This window comes from Rutilus rutilus (assembly GCF_951802725.1).
Source record: "Rutilus rutilus genome assembly, chromosome: 18".
NCBI lineage: Eukaryota > Metazoa > Chordata > Actinopteri > Cypriniformes > Leuciscidae > Rutilus > Rutilus rutilus.
In genome coordinates, this window is record NC_140231.1 from 20178213 (window position 1) to 20191161 (window position 12949).

At 37.2% G+C, this 12949-nt stretch overlaps 1 protein-coding gene across 4 annotated transcripts in view; it reads right to left on the reverse strand.

The window, feature by feature from the left end:
• gria4b (glutamate receptor, ionotropic, AMPA 4b) overlaps positions 1–12949 on the reverse strand; it is a 93576-nt gene that overhangs the window by 11178 nt on the left and 69449 nt on the right. For 3 of the 4 annotated variants that reach the window (XM_084387072.1, XM_084387074.1, XM_084387071.1), the window contains exons 8-11: positions 12392–12496; positions 9919–10029; positions 6858–7064; positions 5647–6020 (exon numbers count right to left, since the gene is read on the reverse strand). In XM_084387072.1, coding sequence (XP_084243198.1) covers positions 5647–6020; positions 6858–7064; positions 9919–10029; positions 12392–12496 — 797 coding nt within the window. Of the gene's footprint in view, positions 1–5646; positions 6021–6857; positions 7065–7523; positions 9287–9918; positions 10030–12391; positions 12497–12949 lie in introns of those variants that run through there. The other variant, XM_084387073.1, reaches the window with a different exon arrangement.

Consider the following 12949-nt stretch of genomic DNA (forward strand, 5'->3'; position numbering starts at 1 on the left):
TTTCTGTTGAACTTCTAGCATTCCCTTTGTGGCTGCCTGGGGCCCCTAGGCTATATCACTCACTTTTGCATTTCATGACTTTTTGTGGAATCAGTGTATTTACTCAAGAATCAAAACCGCTGGAAACAATGCTTCTCTCCCCTGAGTGTTCCATTTCTGACAAAAATGATCGGTAACACTTTAGTTTAGGACCCTATTCTCACTATTAACTAGTTGCTTATTAGCATGCATATTACTAGGATATGGTTGTTTATTAGTACTTATAAAGCACATATTAATGCCTTATTCTGCATGATCTTATTCTATATCCCTTAATCCTACCCAATACCTAAACTTAACAACTACTTTACTTACTATTAATAATCAGTAATTAGAGTTTATTGAGGCAAAAGTCATAGTTAATAGTTAGTTAATAGTGAGAATTGGACCCTAAACTAAAGTGTGACCAAACAGCTGTCCTTTTTATTCTCCATCTCATTCACAACAAACACCAATGGACCAATGGACCCTTTTTACAGACTGCAATGTTTGAACGGTCATCAGCATCGTAAATCCTGCAAAGTTTTTTAGATTTTCATTTTTGTTTAATGTACATTTATAACCATACTTTGTATTATATTACCTTTGCATCAAATTACAAAAAAAACAGTTAACGCTGCTGTGAGGGTGTTTCTAATACAGTGGCTGTGGGAGTGACGGTCAAATTGACATCTTTCTCTCTTCTGACTGCCATTATCAATCTCTCTATTTTTTTTTTCCTCTTTTTGAAAGTTGAGAAAACACTATTGTGGAGTTTTACTTTAGCTATTTAAAGCAAATGGGAACACAAAAAAATATATTTAATGTGTTCTCTCATTCCCCGCTATAAAAGTTTACCCAACTATGATGACTTCCGCTTCTGAGAAACCCGTAAATGTGAAAAGGGTCTATTGTCATGACAACAGCTGAATTTAGAACGGTTGCACCTGTGAGTTCAAGGGCAGAAAAATCCACCGCTGCTCTGAGACAACAGACAAATTATTGTCCACTACAAAAAACAAGTTTGACTGGATTCCACTAAAGCACCAATAGCTTTTAGAAAATAAATCCAAACGTCACAGATAACCATGACAAACAATCTCTAGCCTAGAACACTACCCATCATGGCCTGCTCCTACAATGCATGTCATGCGCACAATGCCCCTCTTGCTTCTAACATGGAGAAAAGAGCGGTATTCAACTGCACTTGTCTGTAAAAAAAAACAATTATGAAAAAAATTACGTTATCTTGTTTGAAAAGGTCAGATTTAATGGCATTATTTGCGGCATCATCTGACTATGTCACATGCATTACTTGTAATGCAGCACATATCTCATGCTACTTCAGGGATGCGTTTCATCTGTATATAGTCATAAATCTAAAAAGGAAATTACAGTTCAAGGGTATCAACTTTTATCCCAGAGTGTCTTATGTAGATAAATGATTTGTGGGCTGAAACGATCATTTTGGCATGGAGAAAACCTGGGGCAAAGCTTCCTCTGCTGTAGCGTAATCTCCTTTCTCTCATTTCCGTCACTGTTACAGCACTGGCCTGGTGAGTCAATCATATCCTTACATCACTCCCATGATCTCTCTTTCCTTCTAGCCCTACAATCGTTCCCAAGCCATCTGAGGAATAAAAGAAGTCAGTGAATAGAGGCAATTACTGGAGCAAGATCGACCATAAAACACAAAAGTAGGAACAGAAGAAGAAAGCAAGAGAGGGAGGGGGATAGAGAGACACAAAGAAAAAAAAAGAAAAAGAAAAGTGTTCTTTGACATACCAGGAAAAAAAAACATGTTTGTAAAACGAGAGATGAAATCCTGTCATAGATGCTAAGAAAAAAAGAACATATTTTATTTTGACCAACAGCAACCTCACATTTTCCATCCATCCTACACCTGCAAACACAAGCATTCTTATAAACATTCGTCAGCTTCACACACACTTTAATAAATATTACCCAGCCAGTGCAACCGAAGCACTTCAAGGACTTGACACTTCAAGAAAAGGCTTATCGAAAGGTTTTAAAACTCGCGACCCAATCTTACAAGCAGCATACCGAACCTATGACTATCATTAGCATATCTTAATTCCCTGTTCATCCCGTGATGCAATTCCATTCACCGAGGCTGCATGTGTTCGAATCTGAAAATTAGTTTTTTTTTAATCTTCCAATGTCTGATAGGGTCTGCTGCCCACATGCATTACAACTACAAAATCAGCGCAATAGCGCACACGCCAGATGCTGGCTGTTTCCGAGGCCCAGGAAGATGCTCTACCTGTCTGCTGATGACACCTGCCAGCCCGCCTGAGCCAAAAACACGACAGGGAAAACAGGCAAGAGTTATGACCCTGTCCGGCCCCATCACACAACACGCTCTCAGCATTTTCATACCCATCATTCCCACATCATCCTCATCAACCACCTCCCCGGCAAACTGTGAACAAGAAGTATACATGTAATAGAGTGGCGCTAAATGAAACTGAATTAATTACATGCGGATTGACTGTAAAAAATTATTATAATAAAAAAAAATGCCTCAAAATGACCAAGTCAATATTTCAATGGTAAATGATTCTTATCACACCACCAAAGCTGAAGTGTATCATTTCTGCACTTAATATAATAACATATAACAAACTTTTCTTAAACCAAATATGATGATCCACTTGCTAAAATATAAAGGCAGCAATACAGTATCTTCCTGTATAAAGATTAATTAATACTGTGAAAAAATTATCTAAGCGTGATATTATGACGACAGACAGCATGATGATTGCAAAATTTAATAAATGGTTTTGTCATTCTACTAAATCCAAAACAAATAACCACAACAACAACAACAACAAATAGTATTATTATTATTATTAGTACCGGTATTATTATTACTAAATCTGAAACGTATAATAATAATATTAATATTAGTAATAGAGTGATAATAATAGTAACAACAACAACTAAACATTATTATTTTCCTGTATACAACTACTTAACACGTATTAATATTAACTAAAATATTAACTGTGATATTATGAAGACAACATCTTGATTACAAAACTGAATCTGGAAAACATGAAGGCTACTTTTCATTATATTAAATGTGTATCTTTTTTTCTACACTAACAGGATGGTGAAAAACTACAAACGTTTTTCACAAAAAATATGAGCTACTTTGGTTTTTATTTCTTACGCTTAAAAACTTGCCCTGCTAGCAACTGCTTGGAAAGTTCACAGAGCCCAGTTTGAAAACCCCTGTCTTAGACTATAAACTGTCCTGTGACAGATGGGTTTGGCTCCATTATGCTCCAAGAAAATGGAATGTGAAAATGAATATCAAATCAATCAGTACAGTGCTGTGGGATAGGACAAAGTATTTTACCATCAAAAAATTACACACTTTAGCTATTAAATATGCATAAAGCTATAAAGTGCTTAAGAAAAAGAAAGCAAATTTGCACATTTGAATAACCAGTAGGCTATTAGACAGGGAAGAGGAGGAGAAGGAAAGGACAAGTACCGGCACCTGGGTAACGCTGCTGTGCAACTGCGTCATCTTGTCTAAATCAAGAACACTGAGGTAAAGGCACAACGCTGACTAAAGAGAATTAATGGCATGTACTAAAGAAAATGAATGGAAGTGCTTTTTTCTGCTGTTTTTCCCCACTTATTAGCTCCTATCCAATTCATGAATCCTTATTAGTTGTATGCAAAAACGATGAAGTGCATGATTCTTATAAGTCCTAAATGGGTCCTCTTAAGCCAAATCTAAAACCATAGGCCCTCTACAGCACTGTGATGTTCAGGCTATAGAGCAGTGAAGATAGACACTATGGTTTTGACGGCTCTCTAAGTACCTGCTGTCTTCCTCCATGTGCTGTGCTTTTTACTGCTCTTCTCTTCCCCTTGGCCTGTCATGAGTGATTTCTTATCTGGTGGGGGCTGAAAAATAAAGCCTGTTTTTTTCTCTCTTCTCTTGATAACACTTCTTAAAGAGCTCTATCGTGGTCATGCAGGTGCTTATTACACAAGAGAAAAGAGAGGGTGTGTAAGTGAGACCCAGAGCCGCAGCGAGCCCAATGTTTTAAAGCCGCAGGCGAAGGACGGAGCGAGAGACAAATAACAAAAACAAACTGTCACACAGAGTAACGATGAATGACTAGCACATTTCCCGTGAGATTTGAGAAGTAGCCGGCAGGACAGACGAGCGATATGTGGACATCAACGGGACATAGCAATGGGGCAATGAACGATCGCCTTGTTCCGGAGCACACCGGACCGCCCACTGGCTTCACTAACGGTGAAATTCATCAAGGTGCTAAGTGGGATGACACCTCAATAACTTACTGAGGAACAGGTGAGACAAGGGTGATGTATTCAGTAAATACAGAGTAAGTTTCAAGTGATAATTCACCCAAAAAATGAACATTCAAAACCTGTTTGACTTTCTTCTGTGGAACACAAAAGAAGATATTTTGAGGAATGTTTCAATTGATTTTGTCCATACAATGAATGTCAATGTGGTCCAAAACAATATTGAACTTATTATCAATATTCAAACAATATTGAACTCCACTAAATTTCTTTAAATGGATAATGGATATTCCCAAAAATATCTTGTTTTAGAACATAACATCATTTTTGGGTGAACTGCCCTTTTTAGACTGACACTTGCTAAATACAAATGGAATATGACCACATCAGTAAACACGTTTACATGCACTCTATTCGATTTCAGTTGAAGTGCAACAACAATCATTTGTCATGTATTTAATCCTTCAAATGTTGTGTCATGTACACTACCATTCAAAAGTTATTTTAATGTTTTAGAAAGAAGTCTCCCTTCTGCTCACCAATGCTGCATTTATTTTATCAAAATACAATAAAAACAGTAACATTGTGAAATATTGCTACAAATTAAAATAACTTTTCTATTTTAACACTTTAAAAATTATTTATTCCCTATTGATGACAGAGCTGAATTTTTACTTCAGTGTCACATGATCCTTCTGAAATCATTCTAATATGCTGACTTGGTGCTTAAGAAACATTTCTTTAAAAAACAGTTGAAAACAGTTTAAAAAAAATTAAGTACTGCTTAATATTCTTTTTTTGTGGAAACTGACACTTTTGTTTTTAAATAGAAATCTTTTGAAACATTTGAAACATCTTTGTCACTTTTGATCAATTTAATGCATCCTAGCTGAATAAAAGTATACATTTCAATAAAAAGTCAAATCTTTTTGAATGGTAGTGTATACTTGGAAAGACAGCAGCTCAACTACAAAAAACACAGTAGCTGGATTATAATTGTGCATGTAAATGTTCTTAGTGATGCCGGTTGTGATTGGTTGTTTTCCCGCTCCCCAAAGATCCAAAGCAGACACGATGAATAAACACTGAGTGTTAATGCAAGTTCCCCCACTTGGCTTGCCTGTGTGTTCTTTAATTCAGACTCGGACAAAATTCGTCATCAAATCACTATGGAAACTACAGCAATGACTCTATTTCAGGTATCAGCTATGACCATATCAGAGACATTAACTGTGTTCATTTCCACTGCAATATATGTTTTTTATTCGGTCCTCTCAAGAAATTTTTATTTGGTGTTTTAAGTTTGCTGACCTGGGCGAGATGTCGCAACCCTGCTGCATGAAGGCTCCCAGGGAGAACCAGAGACTGTTGAAGATCCCAAACTCATTGGGGGGCTGGTCGCTAGGCAGACCGTCAGTGCCCTCCTCGGGCTCCTCGGTGTGCCACTCGTACGGGCTGAAGCGGCTGACCAGGAAGAGCACTACGCTAACGCCTATGTAGGCGAACACAATGCACATCCAGATCTCGTAGGCCAGCGGGTCCAGGAAGGAGAAGACGCCCGGCTTGGATTTCTGGGGCTTTTTAATCATGATGGAGATGCCCAAGCTCATGAAGGGTTTCGAGAAGTCTATGACCTCCTCCCGGACCAAAGTGATAGTCAATGGGGCCACAGCGATTTCCGCTTTCTAGAACAAAAGAAAAGTATGTTTCATATCAATCTTTGTCTTTAATCACTTCCTGTGCACACTTGTTTAAAAACAAAACAGACGTAATGACATTGCTAAGTTTATTAACTAAGCCATTTGACTGGATAAGCCGATGCAATACTAAATATTTGCAGTTTTTATATTCAAAGCTGAGATCTCATATTTGAATATTATATTCAGAGGAGAAAGGAGTGAATAAAAAGAGAAAATAAAGCATAATCTACTGATTTCCCCCTCTCCTTGCATCACATTTTTACAACTTCTCTAATTGAACAAGGCTTTGCATATTAATGTCAAAAAATCCAAGCAGTTAATCCAAGAGGCTTAATACTGAGGTTTAGTTTTTGGGGAGAGGGATAAACTAATCAATGCAAAGAAAAAGAAAAATGCTTACAGGACTAGAGAGAAAAAACTGTAGAGTCTAAAGTCTGGCTGCACGTTTTGCTGCATGGTACATCCAAAAACTAGATTATTGTTGGTGACTTAGTGACACTTTAGACCTTGTCAGGGCTGCGTAAGACTAATCCAAAAAAGAAATTAAAGTTTCTCATAACTGCCCGACACTTTCAAGAGCAACTTCTGGGTTGCATTTTCCAGGGCTCAGCAAAAATCTACAAGATGACAAGCATTGGCTGAATGCAGTGTTCATTAATAAACATCAGCCTCTGAAAGGTTGTTGTATTTCTTTTTTTCCTCTTCACCAGACATAGAACTTAACGTTTACTCAAAAATTGGCTGAAATTGGAAGAAATAAACTCATACAGGTTTGTATGCTGAAGTCAGAAGATTGCAAAAAGTAAGAGATAAATAATTTACCCCGTACACCAGCTCCCCAACCATCCCGTTCCAGATCTTTGTCTCTGGGTCCCGAGCTCCATACTTTCCATCTGGCACGATGGATATCTGGTACTTGAAACCAATGTGTTTAGCAATTTCAAATGCCAGATCCACGCAGTATCCCTCATATTTCTCGTTCCCATCGTACAGCTCCCAGTTCTTCTTCAGCATTACATACGGCCCTTCCTGAACGAACAAAACAACAAAGTACTTTCAATGGGCAACATGTTACACTTTTGTAAACCAGCAAAATGTGTTGAAATTTAGCCATGCCGTAATATTTCATTAGCATTCTATATTCTAAATATGATATATTGTGGAGTTATAGACAAATATAGCTGTTTTAGAAGAGTTATTAAAGATAATTAAAGCCATTATGTTCGCATGTACAGTATATGATTGATTTACTAATCAAATGTTAGCCATAAAGAAACTATTGAAATAAGGACATATTGCTTTTTTAAATGAACATGAGTCAATATTCTCCACATTCCTTAATAAAAACAATAAAGATTTTCAGGGTAAATGTGTATGAAACCATAACAATAGGGTTCATACAAGCATTAAGATATAATAAAAAGCACACCAAATGTGCACTATGTACTATACATGATTCAAAGCAATAATAACTGACCCATAAAATTCATGACTACAATTTATTACAATTGCATTGCATGCCTTCAAACATTTTAACAGGAAACTGCTATGCAAATCTGTTACACAAAAGGATGCAGAACTTCGCTCATAACTTTACAATTTACATTGCTGAAGCCTATGAAGGATTACAGTTCAGAGAAAAAAGACACATCTGTGCAAAAAAAGCAACACCACGAATATAAACAGTCATTCTTAGTCATCAGTATGATGTACTGTCATACCAAACAATATCTAAAACAATACAGGTGGCTGTACAGCAGCAAATAGAAATGTTTACTTGCAAGGAAACAGCAGAACATTTACATAAAAATCCTGAAAACCTGCTTCCCCTTTTTACAAATATTTTCTAAGCCATATGGCTACCCTAAAATGATGAAAGGCAGAAAGCCCAGTAGGGAGAATTAAATATTTCACACACAGCAAATAGAGCTCTCCGAACTGAATGTCAACGGAAGATCCGTTTCATCTCAAATTTGTTTGATGTATGAGAATGCAGCCTTCTCTTCAAATCTTTTTTCACAAGCACAGGGCAGTGATGTTCCTGGGCAGTGTATTTCTACAGGTAATTTTTTTGTTGAAAAAAAGAATCTAGCGTTTGTCGCTGGTAACGCCTCCAGCATGGGCGATCTGTATTCTTGCGTCAAGAGGTGGTGTATAGGCAGGTATACAAATCCATGTTCTTACAAAGACCAAATAAAAATCCTTCATCACGCACAACCTCTAAATTTAAAGAATAATTCACCCTAAAATGAAAACCATTTATTCATCATCTGAGTTTCGAAACCCACTTTCTCTCCTCTGTGGAACACAAAAGGAGATAGTTAGGTAGAATAGCAAGCTGCTCTTTGTCACACAATGAAAGTGAATGGTGACCAAGTTAAATTTCATTCTATTGTTTAAAGTCATTTTGAAGGCCTTTATGATGCTTTCATTTTTTCATCTTATTTTTCCACCTTTATTGTATGTCCGAGCTGAACTTTTCCACACAACGAAGGTGAATGCTGTCAACCAAGATTTTCAGGGCAAGATAATCCATTGAATACAAATAGCGATTTAAATTTCATTGTATAACTTCAAAAGACTTTCAGATAGCACATACTGTATACTTTCATGGTGCTTTTTTTTTGGTCCCCATCCACATTCATTGTATGGAAAATGAGCAGCATGAACATTCTTCAAAACTTCTTTTGAATTCCACAGAAGAAAGCCATACAGGTTTGGAAAGACGTGAGAATCATGATCATTTTCTTTTTTGAGTGAACAGTACTTATAAAATCTGAGGCTACTATAAATACGAAGTATAAAGCACAATGGGAAAATGAGAATTCCTGATGGATATCCACGATATGCTTAATAAATGCAAATGGACAGTAATGATGATTTTATGTACAGCTTTCTATATATACAAAACCTGCATGCTCTAAAAACCTGGTTCTTCTGTTTCGATACACGTGATATAAATGCTAAAGAAAAGACTTCAATTGGCTTCCATGTGTCCATCCAGTTTTCCAATTCTGGCATCACATCTTCTCCATTCATGATTGAGTTGCTTATTAGAGCTTGACTTTGTCTTCGTCCACAGCTCGATTTCTCATTGTTCCTTTCATTTTGCCTCAGGTAGTAGTATCCATGTTTTTGCCCTCAGTCCTGATTTGTCTCTCTGCCTGTCCATGCTTCAGTAAGTGCTTGATTTCACCTCTGCAGAGTCCATCATCTGTTCAGTTTCTTAATAAGGGGTTCCTCACCAGGGGCTGAAAAGAGGAGGATTTGGCTTCAGGTGCTACACTCCAAAACCTTAGCATTTACCAATTATGTGTCTGCACGTCCACTACATCCTTGAATCAGTGCACAAACATTGACAATACTGTAATTTACGATCTCCAAAATGTATAGGAAACACAAAATACAGAATGTATCCCATTCATGCAGTGTTTTGACATAAGATTACAGTCGACAAAAGTAACAAAACAAAATACAGTCCAAGACACCAGTTCTGGTAACTTTTTGACAGTACGTGAGAAGGCACATGATGCACACGGCGTATTCACAATGCCATGGCAGCACACATTTACACAGCAATGTTGAGAGATGCTATTCAGCACACGTAAAAACATTTGGGTTATCTAGATGGACAGCAGTATGACTGACAGGTCACAGAGAGAAAATGTGTTTTGATGAACAGCACAGCGCGGCTGTGAATTTCTGCAGTGTTTGCAGATCATAATCTTTGTGCGTGCATGTTATGAAGAAATTCATTGCTGAAAATTCTTTTTTTTCACCATGTGAATGAGAGGGACTTTTGGTACAGTGAAGCTTTCAGATGAAGGACAAACAAAAATTGTAAAATGTGTCTCAGGAAGTCTCAGGAAATGCTTCTACTCACCATAATAGTCGTCACAACCACGGTTCTGTTCTCCATGCCAGATGTTTCATTGGGAAGTAAGGCTTGATCCTGGGTCAGAACCAACTTATCAGCATCATTCCAATATCCGATCTGGAGATGGGACAGTGATGAGAATGAGACTCCAGACCCGACAGAGAGTGAGTGAATACATTCAAGCCTGCTCATTTGGGTAAGTGTGTGTAAATGAGCAGAAATAATTTGATGTCTAAATCGGGCTAACTATTCATCCTTTATCTTACACACTGTCCATACGCTAAAAGTTAATGGGGTCCAAAAAAAAATAAACCCCAGCTTAAAATACATTTTAAATATCTTATTTTGTGTTTCACAGAAGAAAAAAGTCATATGGGTTTTTGAACTATCATTTTTGGACAAACTATCCTATACTAAGACTTTCAGAGAAAATAAACTACCGTTCAAAAGTTTGGGGTTAGCTTTTTTTATTTTTTTTTATTTAAAGAAACATACATTATTTTAGCATGGTTTAAACGTGGCAGTAAAGACATTTGTAATTTTCCAAAATTTCTGTTCTTTTAAACTTTTATAAAAATATAAAAATCAACATTGATAATAATAATAAATATTTTTTGAGCACCAAATCAGCATACTAGAATGATTTCTGAAGGATCATGTGACACTGAAGACTGGAGTAATGGCTGTTAAAAATAAGCTTTGCCATTAAATGAATAAATTACATTTTTAAATATATAAAAATAGTTGATATTTTTAATCAAATAAATGACTTCTTTCAAAAACCTTTGAACGGTAGTTCAAATTTATACTGTAAGTGATTATGTAGATGCTAAATAGGAATGTTTTTACGTTGGGGGCTTAAGTGTTGCTGTGTTGCTGCGTGTAACATTTTGCTGTGGGATGAAAAACTGCCATGCAGAATAGACACGAGCAGCGGCGTGTGCCCGTGTCCTTACGAAACCCAGATGAACGGGAGAAAGAAGAGCCAGGCTCCAGCATCCGCCTAAAGCGGGGCTCACGACTGCCTGATAAATGACTGCCAAGCCCTGGCGGCTCGTTCCTGTGCTCCCCTCCTTCTCCTTTTCCCATCACTCTTCCCCCGGTGCACTGCTCAACAGCAGCCAGGAGCCGCCACACTCCATAAAGCACGCCAGAGGCAGAGGGCTCCTCATAACTTTAGAAGGTGTGTCACACGAGGCCTTTTGGTGCGTACATAGCTCTGCTGCTAAAACCACCAGACCATTCAAGGCAGACATTTGTGTATTATTTTAAAAACTGTACATTTTGGTAGTAAATAACTGCAAACTTCTCAGACAATTTTGTCAAAATTTTATAGCATACAATTTATTTAAATTAGCAATATAAATTTTGTTAAAAACTTATTTATTTACTTTTTTTTTTAATACAAATTATCGTTTTGTGTGTGTATCGGACCACGACTCACTCCCAAAACCGAGATGTATCAACGATCTGGCGTCTCGCGACCAAAGACAAAAGACTCGTTATGTTTAGCAAAGTTAACTTGTGTTTTGTTTATGCTTGTAAAGGCTGCTTCACAGAGCACGCTCTTGCAATGTTGCCATGTCCACTTATTATAAGCGTTTTTGGGATTGTTGTTAAAGCTTGGCTCACAAAGCGATCGCGTTTACGAAGTTATTAAAGCGAGCAGTTACAGGTCGTGATATTTCGGTATTATTTTCAGCATACAGCATTTCGATTTATTATGGGCTTGTTCTTGTTCACCATTTTTCTAGCAAGATCTGGCAACAAGAATGAGTCAAGGCTCGTGCTGCTTTCCCTGGGATTTCTTGCACCGCACACACAGAAGAGAGAAACATCTCAGACAGTTGTTTAGTTTGGTTCTGTACACACTGCATCGAATTTTTGTAAATGCGGATTTCAGTACCTGCTTTTTTTGGTGGTTAATTTGGTTGTAGATACTGAAAATTACTGAAGTGTGTGTGTACAGAACAGGATTAAACACTAAAAGATGAACTGACAACCACATTTAACTGCAGTGTGTACATGGCCAATGATTCATATGGGTTTATAAGGCATCTAAAATGGCTGTTTTCACCATTTAAAGAGATGCATATACAATATGCGTGAAATGAGTATGCGTTGAAGTATTGTAAGAGAAGTAAAAGATGTTACATTGCACAGAAAGAAAACGCTGACTATAAAATAATAAAGACTCATCAGGGTCTCCTGGGATTGTTCTCACAGAAACAGCTGCATCAAGTGAAGCACAGAGCGTTAAGCACATCGAGAAAGACAATGAATTAGACTGAAATGACACTCGACAGATGTAGAGAGACAGAGCAAAAGCAAAGCATGGTTACACTTTCTCAGAATCAAAGATGAATACAGACAAGCACATTTTTAAGTCAGATATACAATATCAAAGTGGACGTATTACAAAAAAAGAAATTTGTCTGCGGTGACCTCTGCAATGCTCACGACAAGAATGACATCTTACCCTTCTGGGGCCGTTACTTTTTAATTCGAAAACATCCATTGTGTAGTTGACTCTGCGCCCGTAGTGGTCGAATTGGACATTTCCTGTTAATCCTTGGAGGCGCACCTGGATTACAGTGATAAACAATGTCATTACAGCTTATCCAACCACTGCAAAGCACCTCGAAACACTTTCATTTACACATTCGCTTACTTTCTTGAACTTTAACATCACTTTCTTCTGGAAGTATTACCCCACATCAGTGTTTCTCAAACGGGGATCCATCTAACATAACCAGAAAATTCTTTGAACTGTGAATAAAAATCTGAAAATCTGAAAACCACTACAGAGCCAAATCATCAGCGACATTATTCTCTAAATTGTTGAGCTCACATCAGGACTAAGTATAAATATACTAAAGGCTCATATGTTCTGCCCGGACTCTTTTAGTAATGAAAACGTGGGAGAGACAAATTAACATTTATTTCTTATTAATCTGTGTATAATTAAAAGCAATTAAGCAATTTCCTGCTGATAAAACACTCAAGATTCAGTTATTCATAGTATTTTGTACATGTT